The sequence below is a fragment of the Wyeomyia smithii genome, chromosome 2 (genome assembly GCF_029784165.1).
Source record: "Wyeomyia smithii strain HCP4-BCI-WySm-NY-G18 chromosome 2, ASM2978416v1, whole genome shotgun sequence".
NCBI classification, from domain to species: domain Eukaryota; kingdom Metazoa; phylum Arthropoda; class Insecta; order Diptera; family Culicidae; genus Wyeomyia; species Wyeomyia smithii.
Window position 1 is genome coordinate 235,689,706 of NC_073695.1, and position 18,766 is coordinate 235,708,471.

Genomic DNA, 18,766 nt, shown 5'->3' on the forward strand with positions numbered 1-18,766 from the left:
AACGCTTTTGATCCAAAAGCACGCAGGTTCGATAGATCGGGTTTCGTGCCCGTGAATTTCTTTTAGGGAGTAAGAGCGACTCCTTTCGTCAGAGATCGGTGTATGAGATACACCGCCGTTGTAAACTCTTCTGCTCAGACATTTTTACCCAATTGGCCTTCGAACATTGGACACCTGGCACGTTCTTGAATAGTGTGGTTGATGCACTCCACCAAACCGTGTTGCTCCGAGTTATAGGTTACTATTGGTAACTCCGGAAGCCTTGGTCCCTAGGAAATAGGCGAACACCGTTTGGCTAACATCGTTGAAGGTGATAAAATACTTGCTGCCACTCCATCGGCCCGCACACATCCGATTGTACCAGTTCCAGAAATTCGGTTGCACTCGTACCACTGGATTTGAACAGTGGCCTTCGATGTTTGCCTTCTATGCAGGGAACACATGGTGACATTGTGCCTGCCAGGACGTCCATTCCCATCATCGTGTTGTCGACTCCTCTTTTTCCTACAAGGGTGCCCCTTGTGTAGCAGTCGTAGAACTCGATCACGAGATTTCGCTGGAATCACTATTCGCTCTCCGTAGATGAGACAATCGGCAACAACTAATAGACTCCTCCGTCGTTGATAGAACTGCTGCAGCTGTGAATCGTTGATTTTGAACTGACTTGACGGCGAAGCTATTTGGACGATCTGCTTCACCTGCTTCAGTCTGACTGCTTGACGATGTACTCCATGGTGTCTTAAAGCTCTAAAAACGTAATCTTCGTTTACGGGAAAAACTTTACAGGCTGTGTCTTCAATTTGGTCCCGTTAGGTGTTAAAATAACAGAAATTATAACAGAAATGATTCTACTAGTATCAAACGCATATCAAAATTTGTTACTAATGTATCTGCTTTCTAACAAAATAAGATAGTATATAGAACAATATAATAACAAACATTGTTAGTAGGGATACCATCCGTCCTGATTTAGCAGGACATGTCCTGATTTTGAGACCCTTTTTTGACGTCCTGATTTATTTTTCACTTTCTGGCATTTGTCCTGATTCTCATAAGATTTTCAAATTTGTAGTGTGATAAAAATATGCAGAATTTTTCTAAATCAATTACTTTTTTGATTCCAGAACACAACGGTCACTACGAACGGTTTTGTTTTTGGTTGAATCTTAGTGAAGTGACGAGAGAAATCTTTTAACATTTGGCTTTACTCTGGAAGGTCGAAAAAAAAAATTTTTTTTCAATGTTTAAAGTAAAGTAAGGTGTTCGGCTATTGATAAAAGCTTTATTTTGAAGATTAATTTTGCATGTTGTGGTTGCACATATAGTGTATTACATTGTTGGCAGCTGGGAACGTGAATGCCCTCACTAAATCGGTGGTAAGTTTTTCTCAGCATGTACTGAACCGATTTGGCTGTTTTTTTTAGCATGTAAGAATGGATTATCAAACTTGTTACATAGCCGTTTTTGAAATTTTAAAAAATTGACAAAATGGCGGCCATTTCAGTAAACAATTTGTTTTTTTCATAGAAAATTACTTTGAAAAATCATAAATCATTGAAAAAATAGATATTGAAAAACGGCTATGTGGCAAGTAAGATAATCCATTTTTACATGCTGGAAAAAAATTCAGCCTGATCGGCTCAGTAGATGCTAAGAAAAACTTACCACAAGTTAAAAAACCATGGTTTCGCGAAAAACGCTGCCAATAGCGTAGTACTCACTATCAGAGCCGGATTTACGATTGTGGGGGCCCGGGGCCCAGTTTACAGTGGGGGCCCCAGAATAAAACAAACCCGTTTTTTTATCGAACGAGTTAAAAACACTTATTTCTCATTGAAAAGTTACCAAAAATTTGCTAGAATTTTTTCTTACGAGTTTTTTTTTTTGCAGAGAACTTATTGACTGAATAATCAACATTCAGCTCCTTCAGAATATTGTACTCTCAACTTAACAATGCTAAGTTTGACAGCCTTTCACTCTTCATAGTCGTACGCAACCTATTTTCAATCAGTTTCATCTTCGATAAAGACCTTTCTCCAGTTGCGTTCGAGATCATTAGGCTCAAATAAATAAATGTATGCAACTGCTCGAAATCCGGAATTTTTTTCTTGATATCTGAAAAATAAAAACCTACCGCAATTCGAAAAAAATGCGATCCGCAAGCAAAAATTTGCACACAATTTGAGAAAGACTGCGCAAATATAAGGCTACGCGGGCAATAATCTACAAAACTAGGAAAAACTACACACTTCTGCAGGTCAATAAAATCTGCACACGGACTCTGAAAATCTGCATTTTGCAACGCAAATCTAGTATCCCTGATTCGGACAGGTAAACTTATTTTCGGAATCAACAGCAATGTATTAAAAAAACTTGTGGATTATCTTCTTTCCTGCTTGATTTCCCATGCGCGCTGGTTCGATTCAAATGGTGTGTTAATGTGTGTCATTCCAAGAGAATCGAAGGTGAAATATTATGGATGTGGTTGTGATATTGGCGCTCGCGAAAAAATAACACTGAAGGAAAGTTTCAGATTGAAATGGTCTGTTCAAATTTTCTCACTGTAAATTGAACTTTTGATTGAATCTCATTTTTGATAGAGAAAAGAACTTTTTCTCGTTTTGTGGGGGCCCCAAAAATGTGGGGGCCCGGGGCCCGGCCCCCCCTTAAATCCGGCTCTGCTCACTATATTTGCACCCATGATACACAAAATATATCTTAAAACATTCCTTAGTCAATAGCCAAAATACCCGAACACTTCACTTTACCCTAAACATCCAGGAAAAATAATTTTTTTTTAGACTTTAGTCCCCTCTAAACTAATTTTTTTTAGACTTTAGTCCCCTCTAAACGGTTAGTTTAATTCGAAACAGTTTACATGTGCTGAACATCTGCCTATAAATTCAAAGCTGCGTAATAATATTTGGTCGTTTGAGACGTATGTTGAACAAGTAAAGAAGTATTTTGGTGTTTTTGAGGTGCAAATCACATTTAACGTGGTAAATTAATTTAAACTTCGAAAAACAGCTTAGCTCAAATTTGTACCGAAAAGGGTGTCCTGATTTTTAACTTCGACCAGATGGTATCCCTAATTGTAAGAAACAACAGGTTTTGATAAAAATGAAAAATTAGTTAACTTGTTTCAGAACTACTTCATTGCAGGTTTTGTTATTATAACTCATTCAGATTCAATTTTGTTATCAAAATTATATGGAAAAATACAAAATTGTATCAAAATATGTTATTTGTATCCCACTAGGACAGGACGTAACAAGAGAAACCAAAATCACCCAAAGTTCTGTCAAAGCAAAAGCCCTCTATGATTGGTCGATTTTACTAAGCGCACTGTTGAATTTTATTATTAGTCGGTACGGTTGGCCGTGCTGCGAAAACTATCGGTATTTTTTGTTCACACTGTTTTTGCTTACCAAGTGAATGAACAGCCTTTGGTTCAACAATTTTTTGAAACTTTTTCATACACTATACTGAGAAATGTCTGTAAAACTCAACATTCGAAATGTTATTCATGTTTTTGAAACTACGTATGATAAACAATAGCAGATTCATTTCATGAAAAGCAAGAGGAACCCGAAATGTGTTGAAATTATGGTTCAAATAAATTTAACATATATCTTTAAATCAATTGAACTAGCATTATCAATTGAATTAATTAAAATTGAAATCCAGAACTTGGAAAATCCTCGATATTTATATTTTGCTAATTAAACATTTTTAGAAACACTGGCAAGCGTCGTGCCGAAAAATCACAATGTTTCATGAGAGCAATTTTGAACGAAAAAAGAATAACTAGAAGCCACTTGTCACGTCCTAGGGATGGGCGATACTGTCTGAAGTATCGATACCTGAGTACTCGAATACTTTTGCACAAAACGATACCAAGTATCGTGGTATCGGTAAAGAAAGTATCGATGCCAAAATACTCAATGCTTTTGGCTGAAGTATCAATACCGTTGGTATCGATACTGGTATCGCCTATCCCCAATAGAAGGCATCGGTGGTATCGGCATCGTTTCAAAGTATCGTTGGCAAAGTATCGATACCGCTACTCATCGCTAGCAGCGAGTATCGATGCCAAAATATTCGATACTTCGGCTCCATGTCTTCTGATCGGGAAGTAAAAGAGATTTTTAAGGCTGTTCGCCCCTACGCGAATTCTCATATGCAATTGTCAATTTATGTGTGAAAACAAAAGCAAAAATATTTTCCTACTTCACTTTCGAAAGTAAAACCCAAACCAATATCAACAGAGTCGTCAGGGCCAATAGCCGATGCTCAAGAGTCGTGTTGGTTAGTAGGGTGGTCCTTCCAACACTAAGTAACATTGAGAGACTCTCACACTTATTCTCGTTTTAATTTTTCAGTAATTTTTTTACGGTCATGTTCAGTAAATTTGAAAAAATAGGGGTACGGGGGGTAAGCCCGGCACTGAGGGTAAGACCGGCACCCCCAGGGTTTTACTAGAAAACACTAATTAACTATGTTTTGGAATATGTGAAGTGTTGATATTTAATGTATTAGACATTTTAAGACACATCAAAGCCACCGTGAAACGTTAAACGTCAAAATAATAGACAAAACACACGCTACTGGAGCTGATGCGTAAATGGATGTAACTCTTCGTAAGTTGAACTTAAGCTTTTATGCATTTGAAAAGACTAAAATATATTTTTCGTTGCTCTACAATTTATTGCCTGTATTGTTAGCAATCACAGGAATTCGATCTGAGGTAAATTGAAGCGATAAATTAGTAGCAATACTCTTTTTAAAAAAATGTGTGCTGTCGGGGTAAGACCGTCACCCAGTGAAAGGGGTAAGTCCGACATGGTTTGAGGTTAGTTGAATGTTACTGACACATATTTCTCATCTTTTACCGATGTCTCGCTTCTGAATAAAATGAAAAAATGACTTGCACTCAAGCTCTTCTGTGATTTATGAATGATTTCAAGGGTTATTAGAGGTGTTGAATGTACTGAATCAAGTCACAAGTGTTCACCGGAACTTGTTCCAGCAATCTCCCCAAAATCAGCTAACCGACAACAGCCAAATTCAACAGTAACGTACAGAAATGTAAGATCTCTCATTTTTCGTTTCCGAGTTCAAATTTGTTCAGTTATTTCGAGTTAATTCATGGACAAACTCAGGTGCCGGTGTTACCCCCAAGGGGTGCCGGTTTCACCCGCACTGATTGCGAAACGTCGTTTTTATCGTAGTTTCAAACTTCATTATTTCTTGTCAAATAACAGTTTGACAGTACTGACAGTCTTCATATCTTGTTGAAAACAATCTGGGCAATGATTTGGTGAAAGAAATATAACAATATTTGCCATCAAGTCCTACTAAAGGATCATTTTCCTTAGGGGGCCGGGCTTACCCCCAGTACCCCTACTGATCATTTTGTAATTTCCTCAAAATTAACTGATGTCGGTTAAAGTTTTTACCGAATTACCGTTATACAAAAGGCACTTGACGAGCTCAGCAAAAAACATTGCTGACCTTTTCTGGAAACTAAAGTATGTTCTGCACTTTCATAAAGTTCAGTAAATATTTGACGATCTGTCGGCACCTATCTAGGTGTTGCTGAAAACCCTTCAATTGATTTACTGAACTCTTGATGTTTGTTACTATACTGTTCGGCAATTTTTCTGCATCTGTCAAAACGAAACATCAAAAGTCCGTCATTTTGCAAATATTCAAAGAGTTTCGAAGTTAAGTTTTTAAAGAGTTTCGCGTGTGATTTTCAAAAAAAAAATTAAAATGGATATCGTACTTTCAAATCTACAAGAAAACGACGTGGAAGTACACGATCTATTCAGTAAGTTGTTATTTATCAAATATGTACGTATTTGTGTATTTAAGTTGAATGTTTCATATCATGGCACATCCGCAACAATGATTTCACCCAAGATTCTATCTATTACGATTGAGATAATGCCAATCATTTCAGTCAGCATATGGAAATTTTTCTACCACAGGAGAGCAGTTTACTAGAAGCCTGCAATAAAAAGCCTATATTCATCATAACATTAAACGTATCAAGTTTTTACTTGAATGTGCTGGGAACACCAGTATAATCGATCCAAACAATCCGAAATACCTTTATAAAATTATTCAACGGTTATAATAGCAGCTTTCACAATGGTCGTATTAATTTTTCTTTTTTCGCTGTACGTTTACAGAACGCTCGGTAATTTTTGACGAATCGTCAGCTTTGTAAATTTACAAAACGCTCGGTAATTCGTGCCGAATACACAGCATTGTAAATACCGACTTATGTAACAATTTTTGATGAACACTTTGTAAATTTTTACTGAGCTATCTTCTATGTTTAACGTTTCAGCGAGAATAAAAAATTGCCGAACACTCGTCAAGCAAATGAATTACTGAACATATTGCTGATGGCTCAGCTGTTGAGAACTCGTTAAAAAGATTGCTGAGTTCGGTAAAAGAAACTAAGTGTGCTCTTTGTTCACTTTTCCATTAAAAACTCTTTATGAAATGTTGCGCGACAGTTGGTCTTTAAAATAATCAATTCTGCAGCTTTTCCAATTGTTTTATTATTTTTGAAAGATTTTTGACAGACATTATTGGGATTTCGTCGTTTTTCTCTACAAAATTTTCTTTTTAGTTACTAGAGAGTCATGATAGCCATGAGATGTTTATATCATTTAATTTTTATTAGACGTAGAAAAGTCAGTTATGGCTAACGCTCTTTGTAAGTGAAAAAAAAATAAGTTCAAAATTATTTTAACAAAAGTTAACTGAGTTTCTTCAATGATGTTAAATGAACTGATATTTCGCAAGGGCATCATTTTCTGTCATGAACGTCATGGTTTTGATCATGATGTATAGTATGTTCTAGCATTAGAAGTTATCCCTTAGCCTTAGTGTTATTTTGTACCCTGTAAATAATATAACAATACTAAAAAAAATTAACAACTCATCTACGGGATACTCTAGACTATCACAACCGAAGTCTTTTCGATAAAATGTAAAAACCGAGTCCGCCAACAAGCACGAAAATGATGAATTTGAGTGCCTTGAAAAAAATGCAGCAAATTTTCTGAAAAAAAAAATTGAATTGAAAAATTCAATTGTGGTTTGAAATGTCGTTAGAACGTTGTCACAAAGGTCGGAGGTGCAAGACCTAGATAACCAATGTGTTTAGCTATAGCGCACCTTTTGTCAAACGTTCTATTATGTTTTTTTCCGGAAAAGGTTTTGTCACGTGTATAATTATAATTACATGTAAATTATTTTCGAAAAATTTTGAGGAACACAATTCACTGGATAATAACCATAAATTCATACTTTTTGCTTATTTTTGTGCAACTTCATATCAAAACTAGTACGAAAGAGAAAGAACTTTTGCATGTACTGTTTTACAAACAATTTCGTTGTTTTACTCTCTCACTCACCCAAAGAACTTTCACAAGCAGCTGGTACTGCAACGCAGATCCACTGTCGGTGCCCTTCTGCTCACCGCCAGGAATATTCACTGCAAACAGAAATCACTGCTAGTTTTAAACCAAAGCAAACATTCGAATGCACCAGCCTGCGGGCGTCTGAAAGCATACCTAGGAATGGCTGCTGGAAAAAAGCCGGATTGAACGCTGGCTGGTTGGATTGCAGCGGGTAAAGGGACAACGATGGGGCGAAGTATGGTGCTGCTCCATGAGGCCAGGCTGGCAAATTAAATGAAAGTGGCAGCACCGGAGGATGCACCGCCGGCGCCGTCGGCGGATGATAAACTGGAGCACCTTGAAAGCACAAAAGAAATGCACTGTTACGTTCTCCGTCATTTTATTTAAGGCTTGTAACACTTGGAACTCACATGGAAGAACACTGATCACTTTTGGCACTGAGTTCCAATTTTCAAACTTCACCGCACTGATCACACATCCACCGGTGATACCAATATATCGAACCGTTTGTACCGGGCACCGGTAGCTGAAGTTGGCCAATTCGCATCCGTCTATTTCTACACAAAAATCAGCCTTATTTGCAGCAATGGTCAGCTCGAACTCTTCATCGAAGTTGATCGGACTGTTTCCGATTCGCTCTTCTTGGCCCCACTTTCCCGCGCAGTAACTGTTGCGAAGCACTTCTCTGGTTGCCGGTAGTAAACTCAAATGTAGCACAACATCATCCATCGGACTGAGTGATTTGCCAGTTTGCAGGTGAATTCGACAGTCTCCATTGGGTCGGTTCACGACACCTCTGATCCGAATTTTATTACCAGGTTGCATTTCACTGGGTAAATCTCCCACAAAGGGGAGTGTCTTGAAGAAGGTAAAGTAAAAAAAAGTTACAATTAAGTAGATAAATGTTTATCAATTAACTTACTGGGGACAGCACTTGTCTGGAGCCCATTCTAGTAATCCACCACACACTGGTCAGTAGAATTGATGTTCACTAGTACGAACCACATTAAGCAATGACACTAGATTGGTACAGTTCTGTGTGGCCAAGTCGGCTAAAATGGGCGAGCAAAACTGGATATTCGAAAGTATGGCATTGGAAGCATGTTGTGAGTGGATTGCGCAATATACTGACAGCACGCGTTCGCTTGGTTAGTATGCTGCATGCAGGTCTGCCGAACCACGCTACTAGCTTAAGTAGTCGACACACAAATGAGGCAAGGTGGTGATCAAGTGTATGATTAGTAGTATAACATACAATGACAGCATAACGGCAGGGGCGTGTGCCGCCAAAGTTTATGTCTCCCAGCAGGTTGTTTTCATGACTACTGTAAGTATAGTAAAATATGTTCATTTGCGAGAGAAGGGATCGGACTTTCATTGACTCTCCACACCGGGGAAGCCTTGATGACGCGTTTTTTCAATGTCAACCATTTTTTTTGTATCATTATTGTTCCGAAAAGAAGAGATTAACTTTTACCGAAAAGGAAACAGTCTGGTTTTTGCAGTGTTAAATTACGGTGCGAGTGGGTGACATCCATTGCCGCGTGCGGATTGGCTCGAAGTCGCCTTCTGATTGATTTACCTTCTACGCAAAGATGGTTATTGCTGGTAATTTCGCTCCCGACGTTTTATGTTGACTATAGCTGCAAAGTTGGGATATTTTAGTTTAATACTAACATAAATATATCATCGTCATATGACTACAAAACACATTTTCATTTTGAATATATTTTTCAAGGTTACTGTGAAATGGGGTGACATTTATCACCTGAACATTCGTGGTAAAAGCTTATTAAAATGCAACAACCCAAATTGAAAACAATCAAACGGTGACCACATGAGAGTAAAATTAGTAAATTTCATTTTTGGAGAGGCGAATACTAAATTGAATATTTGATTATTATATGAATATACCACACATTTTAAACCCATTTCGAGAAATAAAAATATCAAATTTTATCATTAGGCGAACGGTTCTCAAGTTCGCCTAATGATAAAATTTGATATTTTTATTTCTCGATCCTGGACTTTTTTTCAAAAGTTGCGTAATATTATAATATTGAAGTTTAGTGTTTATTATAAACTTTTTAGTCAAAAAAAAATTTCAACGATGTTTGTTTTTTATGAAGCATTATTAGTTCCCTAAAACTCATTCTCAGATAGTTTTTCTATACAACCAACGGTCTCTGAGCTACAATGCTTTAAATAAAACTTATGCCAAAATCCCTCTTTTGGCGTCTTCCTAAAAAATAACTCATGGGTCTAAAAAATCTCTCTATCTGAGAAAAATACTCAGTTTACTAAGCTAAATACATGTGCAAAGTTTCATCCAAATCACAAATGGTCGTTGAAATTTTTGCGTATTTCCAGGACATTTAGCGTGATCTTGCTCTGAACTAAAACGACTTTTGGCACATTTTAGATAAAGACTAAATCATTTTACTGGTGACTTAGATTAAATTCGGCCATGCGGTCAATGGGATCCTCTCCAATCGATCCAACCCGAACTAACCCAATAATACCATATTGCCTCACTTGTTATCTCTCTACGGTCGGAAGGACCAGCTCAAATCACTCCAGTCCCTGGTCGTACCTCTGGGGACTAACCGGGGCTGGGCTCCAGAGGCCTCTTTTGATGGCTAGCACGAGCGTGAGTTTCGGAAGCTCAAGGTCGGCTTTGGGACATGTGACACCAATCGGAAGCCAAATACGGTCGTCTATAGTTATGATTTTATTCTGACTTACGTTTGTGTGAGTGTATGGTGTGTATAAAATGCGCTGTGCCGGCCGGCTGATGCTGGATCTGGTTGGGTTGAGGAAACTACGTTGTGGTGTCTCTGGGTCGTTCCTCGCTGGGTCTCGGAGCTGCTTCGTCGTACGGGAGTGAATTCTAATGGGCACAACACCCCGGGAACTGAGTTGGCTCAGTCTCTAGATGGCTTTTGGTTTCCTAGCCACGCGGATAGATATGGCAAAAATCCACCAATAATGGGTCCTAATGGTTGGGGGAGGAGGAGAAGCTAGTATCTTGGCGGATTTTACGCTGCGTTATTTGTTCCTACCTGATTCACCCACCAGTTAAGCTAATGTGGCTATTTTAGTTTTTTTCTCCACTTTGATTCGTACAAATAACTTCTTTTCCTCGATTGGATCTTTCTCTTCAAACGGTCTATCAACGAATGACTTTCCAGTGTAGCTTCTATACTCTCTATTCCTTCGTTTTTCTCTTCTCCCTCTTCCAACTCCCTTTCCACCCGTATCTTTCCTCCTCTTTTTATATATCCACCAGCGTTTCCGGTTTCCCAATCCAGCAATGTTTCAAGAGTGTTTTGTGTCTAGTGTTTTAGTTTTTAAATAGTTTATTTGACACGGCACGATACAATTTATGTTTAACTGAGCCAAGTACATTTTTTTTTAAATTCTAAATTAGCAGGGAAATGAGGGAGGCCTTTTTTTATTCTCGCGGCCGACTACGAGCTAGTGGGGATTTAAGGTGAGAGGAGGGGTGTTACAGTTTTGTTTTTAACTATTTTATATTACAGAATGTATTCATTCGTACGTGGCTAACCAGTGATGTTCTGTTTGAGCAGTTTTGGTCTGAGGTGTCTGCGTAAACATAGAGATGCCGAGTCTTCGTTTTAGTGTCTCCAGCCGGGTGTATCATTCTCTTTCAGTTTGTGACAGAAATTGTATTCTAGCAAATAGATAAAAGAAATCAAATTTTAATGCCAGCATTTTTTATAAACCCGTATAGCTGTGTCATGTACTGGAGATCACCGCTTCCCAGAATGTCTCTAACGGGTACGTTCGGTTGTTTTCCTCGGGCCCGTAAGGAATCTATAAGCTCAGACCTAACACCACAGTATTCGGTACACGACCAAACAACATGCTCGATGTCATGGTAGCCATCGCCACAAACGCAGTGATTACTCTCTACAAGCCCTATACGAAAGAGATGCGTGTTTAACGTATAGTGATTGGACATAAGTCTGGACATCACGCGAATGAAGTCCCGACCTACATCCAACCCCTTGAACCATGCTTTCGTCGATACCTTAGGAAAAATGGAATGTAGCCACCGTCCCAGTTCATCTGAGTTCCATGATGATTGCCAACTGTTGAGTGTTCTCTGACGCAAAATGCTATAAAATTCATCATAAGCAATTGGTCTTTCATAAATATCGCCATCAATAGCACCCACCTTAGCTAAAGAGTCAGCCTTTTCATTACCCGGAATCGAGCAATGAGAAGGGACCCACGCTAAGGTAACCCGGTAATTTTTAACTGTTAAAGCACTTAAAAACCGCCGTATTTTCCCCAGGAAATACGGGGTGTGCTTCACAGTCTTCATCGATCGCAGAGCCTCAATGGCACTGAGACTGTCTGTGAAGATGAAGTAGTGGTCTATGGGCAGGGTTTCGATGATCCCAAGAGAGTACTGAATGGCAGCAAGTTCTGCGACGTACACGGAAGGAGGCGGTGAAATTTTCGTGGAAAACACCGAAGCCAGTGGACTCATCTAGATTAGATCCGTCAGTGTAAAACCTTTTATCATAACTAACATGTTTAAACTTATTGGAAAAAAATTTTGGGATCTCTTGGGGTCGCAATTGATCCGGGATACCAGAAATGTCTTGTTTCATGGTGGTGTCGAAGAATAAAGCATTATTAGAAGTATCTAAAAGTGCGACATTGGAGGAATCGTATGAAGAAGGATTAATATCTTGCGCCATATAGTCAAAATATAAAGTCATAAATCTGGATTGAGATTGAAGGTCGACCAACCTCTCGAAATTTTCTATTACTAATGGGTTCATAACTGTGCATCGAATTAGCAACCGGTAAGAGAGATTCCAAAAACGATGTTTCAAAGGAAGAATACCCGCTAGCACTTCAAGACTCATCGTATGGGTCGACTGCATGCAACCCAAGGCAATACGCAAACAACGATATTGTATTCTCTCTAATTTTATAATGTGCGTGTTCGCGGCGGAGCGAAAGCAGAAACACCCGCACTCAATTACAGACAATATCGTTGTTTGGTAAAGCCTTAGAAGGTCTCCTGGGTGGGCTCCCCGCCAGGTTCCGGTAATCGTACGAAGAAAATTAATCCTCAGTTGGCATTTTCGTGTCAAATACCTAATATGGCAAGCCCAGGTGCATTTAAAGTCGAACCAGACCCCGAGATATTTAGCGACTAAAACCTGAGTGATTGTTTTACCCGTTAGTAGGAGCTGCAGCTGAGCTGGGTTATGCTTCCTAGAAAAAACGACCAGCTCAGTTTTCTCCGGAGAGAATTCGATACCCAGCTTAAGAGCCCATTCAGACAAATTGTCTAAGGTATCTTGCAATGGTCCTTGCAGATCGTTAGCCTCGCTTCCAGTAATGGATACAACGCTATCGTCTGCAAGTTGCCGTAGCGTGCATGAATTTGCAAGACATTCATCGATGTCATTGACGTAAAAATTATATAAGAGAGGGCTTAAATATGAGCCCTGGGGAAGACCCATGTAACTAATTCGGGAAGTTGTCGAATCGCCATGTGAGAAATACATATGCTTTTCTGACAACAAATTGAGCAAAAAGTTATTCAAATTTGGTGAAAGTCCCTGCGATGAAGTTTCGCGCTTAAAACTTCTACAGAGACAGAGTCAAAAGCCCCCTTAATATCCAAGAACGCAGAAGCCATTTGCTCTTTTCGAGCAAATGCGAGTTGAATTTCAGTAGAAAGCAACGTTAGGCAATCGTTCGGCCCTTTGCCCCGGCGAAAGCCAAAATGAGTATCTGAAAGTAAACCGTTTGTTTCGACCCATTTGTCTAACCGTAAGAGGATCATTTTCTCCATTAATTTCCGGAGGCAAGAGAGCATCGCAATCGGCCTATATGAATTGTGATCAGAGGCAGGTTTCCCGGGTTTCCGAATAGCGATGACTTTTACCTCCCTCCAGTCATGCGGAACAATATTTAGCTCAAGAAACTTGTTGAACAAATTCAGCAAGCGTCTTTTTGCAGAGTCAGGTAGATTCTTCAACAGGTTGAATTTTATTCTATCTAACCCTGGAGCCTTATTGTTGCACGACAGGAAAGCCATTGAAAATTCCTTTTTCTGTTCAGGTACAGAGTCCGGACAGACCTTTTTGGCAAAATCGAGTATCCAGCGATCTGAATACTCCTCACTCTCATTCGAAACGTCACGGTTCCGCATGCGCCTGGCGGTATCCCAAAGAGTGCTCATCGCTGTTTCCCTCGACAACGCGTTTACGAACCGCCGCCAGTATCCGCGTTTTTTCGCCTTTACTAAGCTCTTCATCTGCCTGCCCAGTGCCTCGTACTTTCGAAGTAGGTTGACAGTGCCGGACTCGCGGTAGTCCTCATACGCCGCGGACCTTCGCGCGTACAGCTCAGAGCACTCTTTGTCCCACCATTTGTTGGGAGGGCGCTGTCTAATCGTTACCCCGGGTATCGGTTTCGTCTGAGCTTGAGTCGCGGCGTCAATTATCAAGCCAGCTAAGAACGCGTATTCTTCCTCCGGAGGAAGTTCCTCGTGAGTCTCGATAGATTCCGCTATAATAGACTCATAACGCTTCCAATCAATATTACGTGTAAGATCGTAGGAAATATTGATTGGGTTCGGAGGAGTTGAACCATTAGCAATTGATATAACGATTGGAAGATGATCACTACCGTGGGGATCGTTGATTACTTTCCACTGGCAATCTAACGCTAGTGATGTCGAGCAGAGGGATAGGTCAAGCACGCTTTCACGTGCTGGAGGATTGGGTACACGTGTCGCTTCCCCAGTATTCAAAAGTGTCATATTGAAGTCGTCGATCTAGTTACAGATTGAAGAAGATCGGTTGTCGTCGTACAGCGACCCCCATAGCGAACAGTGAGAGTTAAAATCTCCCAAAATCAAAAAAGGTGCGGGAAGCAATTCTGCTATATCAAGGAGTTGCTTCTGTTCAATCCGCGCGGATGGGGGAATATATAACGAAACAAGGCAAAGGTCTTTTCCTTTCATATTCGTTTGAATGGCAACAACTTCAATATTCGAGATCGAGGGGAGGTCGATTCTGAAAAAAGAATAGCACTTTTTGATCCCTAAAAGTACCCCTCCACCGTGTGAGTCTCGATCTCGACGAGTGATGTTGAAATCGTGGAAATTAAGTTGGTCATTTGAATTGAGAAAAGTTTCACAGAGCGCGAACGCATCACAATTGTATGTGTTTATCAAATGTGAAAATAAATCGAATTTTAGGATGATACTTCTGCAGTTCCACTGTAACACAGTGACAAAATTCCTAACCTCTTTCGACGTATTAGTCATCGAAAGATATAATAGCTGAAATGAGGGGCCAAGTAGCTGCTAGTTGCTTCAAAAAGGTTTTCACTGTAGGGAGAAGGGCAAGAAGAATGTTTTGAAGGGGATCTGGCATGTTGAAAGTTTTAAATATCCAGTCCACAATATCAGAGAATTTTATGAACCCTGTTTCTTTTATGTCTTCTGATCGAGAAATGGGTGCACGAGGGGTTTTTGGTGCCCCAGGAAGCGGTGGGTACTCCTGGTTTGATTTGAAATTAAAACCGGGAGGTACTTGCTTCGGTTTTTCTTCACCGCTTCCTTTTTGTGTTGGCTTATTGGTCATTCCGCTAGGGGTTATCTTACGACCTTTGCGAGAAAAATTAGGAGAGTTGAGCATTCTCCTCTTCCTAGGTCCCTCTGGCAAGGCATAAGAACACCCTTCGACGGGATCGTCAGATGTACCCTCATCGGTTGGCAAAAAGGAAAAGATGATTCCTGTCGAGGGTGGCTCAGCCCTCTCAAGCATTTCTGCAAAAGAGCGCTTTGATCGTTCCTTAAGGGAACGCTTAATTTTTTCCTCGCGCTGTTTGTACGCGGGACACGCCGAAAGGTCATGCCGAGTTCCCTCGCAGTAAAGACACTTTTCAGTATCCTCACTGCAAGCGGTCTCAGCATGATTGCCTCCGCACTTGCTGCAGCGTGCCTTGTTGCAGCAGTAGGTGGCTGTATGACCTAACTGCTTGCAGTTTTGGCAATGCATGACCCGCGGTACGAACAGGCGGACAGGCAGACGAACCCTGTCCAAAGAGATGTAGTTCGGCAGTGCGGATCCGGCGAATGTTACACGGAAGGAGTCCGAAGGGAGGAATTTCTTCTTCCCTTCTTCGATGGATACTGAATGCAATTGCTTGACATCCAGTATCTTTACATCTTGAATCAGGGGGTTCTTGAAGCAGCCAACCCCGTGACGCAAAATGTCATCGAGTGTGAGGCTTCCTTCGGTAACGACACCGTCGATCTCCACGTCCTTGGCAGGGATGTACACGCAGTACTCCCTTGTAAAGAGCTCGTAGCTAGCAATTTCGTTTGCTTGCTTCAAGCTACTCACGACAACTCGCAGTTTGTTCGGCCTCACCTTCGTAATCTCGGTTACGGCCGAAAACTGTTTTGCCAGGTCTTTGCCTATTTGAATTATATTCAAAGGTTTTTTTATGGGCCGGAATTAAACAACGTAGGGACCGCTAGTGGCATGTGGGTAAGCTTTTACTCGTATTTCCGGTACCCTTGGTACGGGGCTAGGTAGCGGGGGTGGTACAGGGGAAGGTAAGGGAGAACTGCTGGGGGAAATTTCAATTTCTTCCCCATTTGTTTCCACATCCAGGAAAAGTTGCACCTGCATGTCGTCCATTTTGCGGTAGCGTTACGCTCTACCGCACACAAACGAAAAATATTCGAATGTGGGGAGGGGGGAACAAGTAGTTGATATTAAATTTTTAAAAACAATTTTTCAAACTACAATGGATCAAAATAAAAAAAAGACAGTAATACTAATACTAATAACAATAGTAATAATATTAATAATAATAATAATAATAATAATAATGATAATAACAATAATAATAATATTAATTATAATAATATTGATAGTAATATATTAATAATAATGATAAAAAATCTAAAGTGAATACTTCACCGAACGTCTAAGTCACGACCTCACGAATGATAGTAGGATCAATCGAGTGTCTCCGCAGAACAAACAATGACGATCCAGCTTCGTGTTGTGACACAGTGGCCGTATGTTACACGCGACCTTGTAGATGCCACTTGTAGTTGACTTCCACTCGCTCGATCGTATGGTGGTCCGTGCTGCTAGCGGGGTAACAGCGGTGCGGTAGAATTGTTCTTGCTGATATATCAGCTGCGTATCAGATCACTGGCGGGGTAGCCTGCCCCTACCAGTGTGCAGAAGATGTTTCTGCCGATATATTGCAGACTATTGTTATCGCACAGCACAAGAAATGATCGAAAAAAAAACACCCGTACGATAACTCGTGTATTGTTATTTTGCGAATCACACGGAGATAAACAATTTGCGTCTAATCGAGACGAAAGCAAAACAACGAATGGTGTGTCTAGTGTGTTAACAAAGATTTCATTTTTCTTTAAACTAATTTTAGACCGTACATAAATAATTATCATGTCTTTTTTTAATACTACCTCCTAACATACCTTATCTTATGCTCATTAAACATCTATGACGGGAATTCAGACATTGATGACGACATTAAATTTTAGTACTAACAAGCCTATCATACCGAACAGCAGTATGCCTTGTTTCTCGCTGGTTGCTCGTATGTGGTATATGGGGTAAAATGTGTAAACGGTAACACACTTGACACATCAAACGTTTCTCGACTCAAATCGAAATGACATTTCTAAAATTTATTATTTTTTTTAAATTTAGCAAAGTTGGATGAGAATAAAAAGTGAAAGGAGTGCTAAGCCCGTGTCGCTAAGAATCCTTTTTTCTCTGTTTTTCCCAAATTGTCAACATGTTTGGCATACCGTAAAAAGCTATAAATTGCAGCAATAATCAAGGGAAAATTAAACTTTAAAAACGAATCTGCAACGGAGTGGTATTTGATGGCTTAATTGGAGGTGCAAAAGCCTAAACACAATGGATACGTTGCAAACGGTATGCTTGAGGCAATTTGACAGTTAGCCCAGACATTTTCTGTCAAATTAATGTCAACGCAACGCAAACGTATCCATTGTGATTGGGCCTTTAGACCGGTAAACGGTCCGTCGACCAACAAAGTAAGTGAGAACCCTCATATGCGAATAAAAATGGGTCTAATTTTTTAACTGATGACCAATCTCGCAATTTAGAGCAAAATTGTAGCATTCTAAAATAACTTTTTTTGTCCTATAACACTAGTAAAACCTTGCCCTAGAGCTCAAACCGAAAAAATGGAAGATTATAGCTTTTTAACAATTTATATACTTATATATTTTGGTGCCCCTGGCAATCATAATTTTTTCAAAGACTTGAAAAAGTTTTCCCGTAAACGAACGAAGAAGCGACGAGCCCTGCGAGCCCTTATTGTAAGCTATAGAGGACCACCGGTCTAACAAGTGATTTGTAGATGGTCAACTTTAAAGAGTGCCGAATTTTATTCGATTGAAGCGTTTTCCGAAGTCCAAGGTAACCGCGATTTCTGACCATAATGCGTCTTTGAATCTCTCTGCTAGTGTCATTGTCGGCGGTCACTAGTGAGCCCAAATACACAAACTCATCTACCACCACGATTTCGTCACCGTCAATTAGAATCCGCGATGGGAGGCCAACAAAGTTTTCCCTTGGGCCCCTACTTCTCATGTATTTTGTCTTCGACGTGTTTGTGACTAGTCCGACCCGATTGGCCTCTGTCTTAGGTCTGCTGTACGTTCCCATTCACGTCTACAAAGTTGCGTGCCATAATGTCTATGTCGTCGGCGAAGCCAAGTAACTGGCCGGACTTCCTGATGATCGTACCACTCGAGTCTATCCCCGCATTTCTGATAACACCTTCCATGGCAATGTTAAAAAAAAAGTCTTGAAAGCCCATCACCCTGCCGCAACCCTCTTCGAGATTCGAAAGGACTCGAGAGTTTGTCCGTATACCCGTGTTCGTGCATAATTTGCCATAGCGGATCTCGTTCGACTGTGTCACATGCCGCTCTGAAGTCGACGCAGGTTCTGTAGTACTTGCCGCAGTGCAAAGATCTGGTCCGTGGCGGCGCAGGTGATAGACAGGGGTATAGAATCTGGGTGAGTACCTTGTACGCAACCTTCTGTAATGTTGGGGCCGGGAACCTGTCCTTCCGTAATCTCGCAGACTGACGTAAGCGCCAAAGTGGTCGATTTGTATTTTTTGTGATTAAACTATAGAACACACCAAATCGGACCTAAAGGCATCGGAATTTTATCAGAAGTGTAAATAATAATCATTAATTCACGAAAACGAAATGACGTAACCGC

General features: G+C 40.2%; 1 protein-coding gene across 1 annotated transcript in view; it reads right to left on the reverse strand.

The window, feature by feature from the left end:
- Positions 1-6,725: 6,725 nt before the first annotated feature.
- LOC129721667 (galectin-4-like) overlaps positions 6,726-18,766 on the reverse strand; it is a 29,470-nt gene continuing 17,429 nt past the window's right edge. Inside the window, exons 2-6 of the mRNA XM_055674518.1 lie at positions 8,365-9,085; positions 7,853-8,300; positions 7,596-7,778; positions 7,437-7,516; positions 6,726-7,081 (exon numbers count right to left, since the gene is read on the reverse strand). Of these exons, the coding sequence (XP_055530493.1) occupies positions 6,983-7,081; positions 7,437-7,516; positions 7,596-7,778; positions 7,853-8,300; positions 8,365-8,391 (837 nt within the window). The 5' untranslated portion in view covers positions 8,392-9,085 and the 3' untranslated portion in view covers positions 6,726-6,982. The remainder of the gene's footprint in view (positions 7,082-7,436; positions 7,517-7,595; positions 7,779-7,852; positions 8,301-8,364; positions 9,086-18,766) is intronic.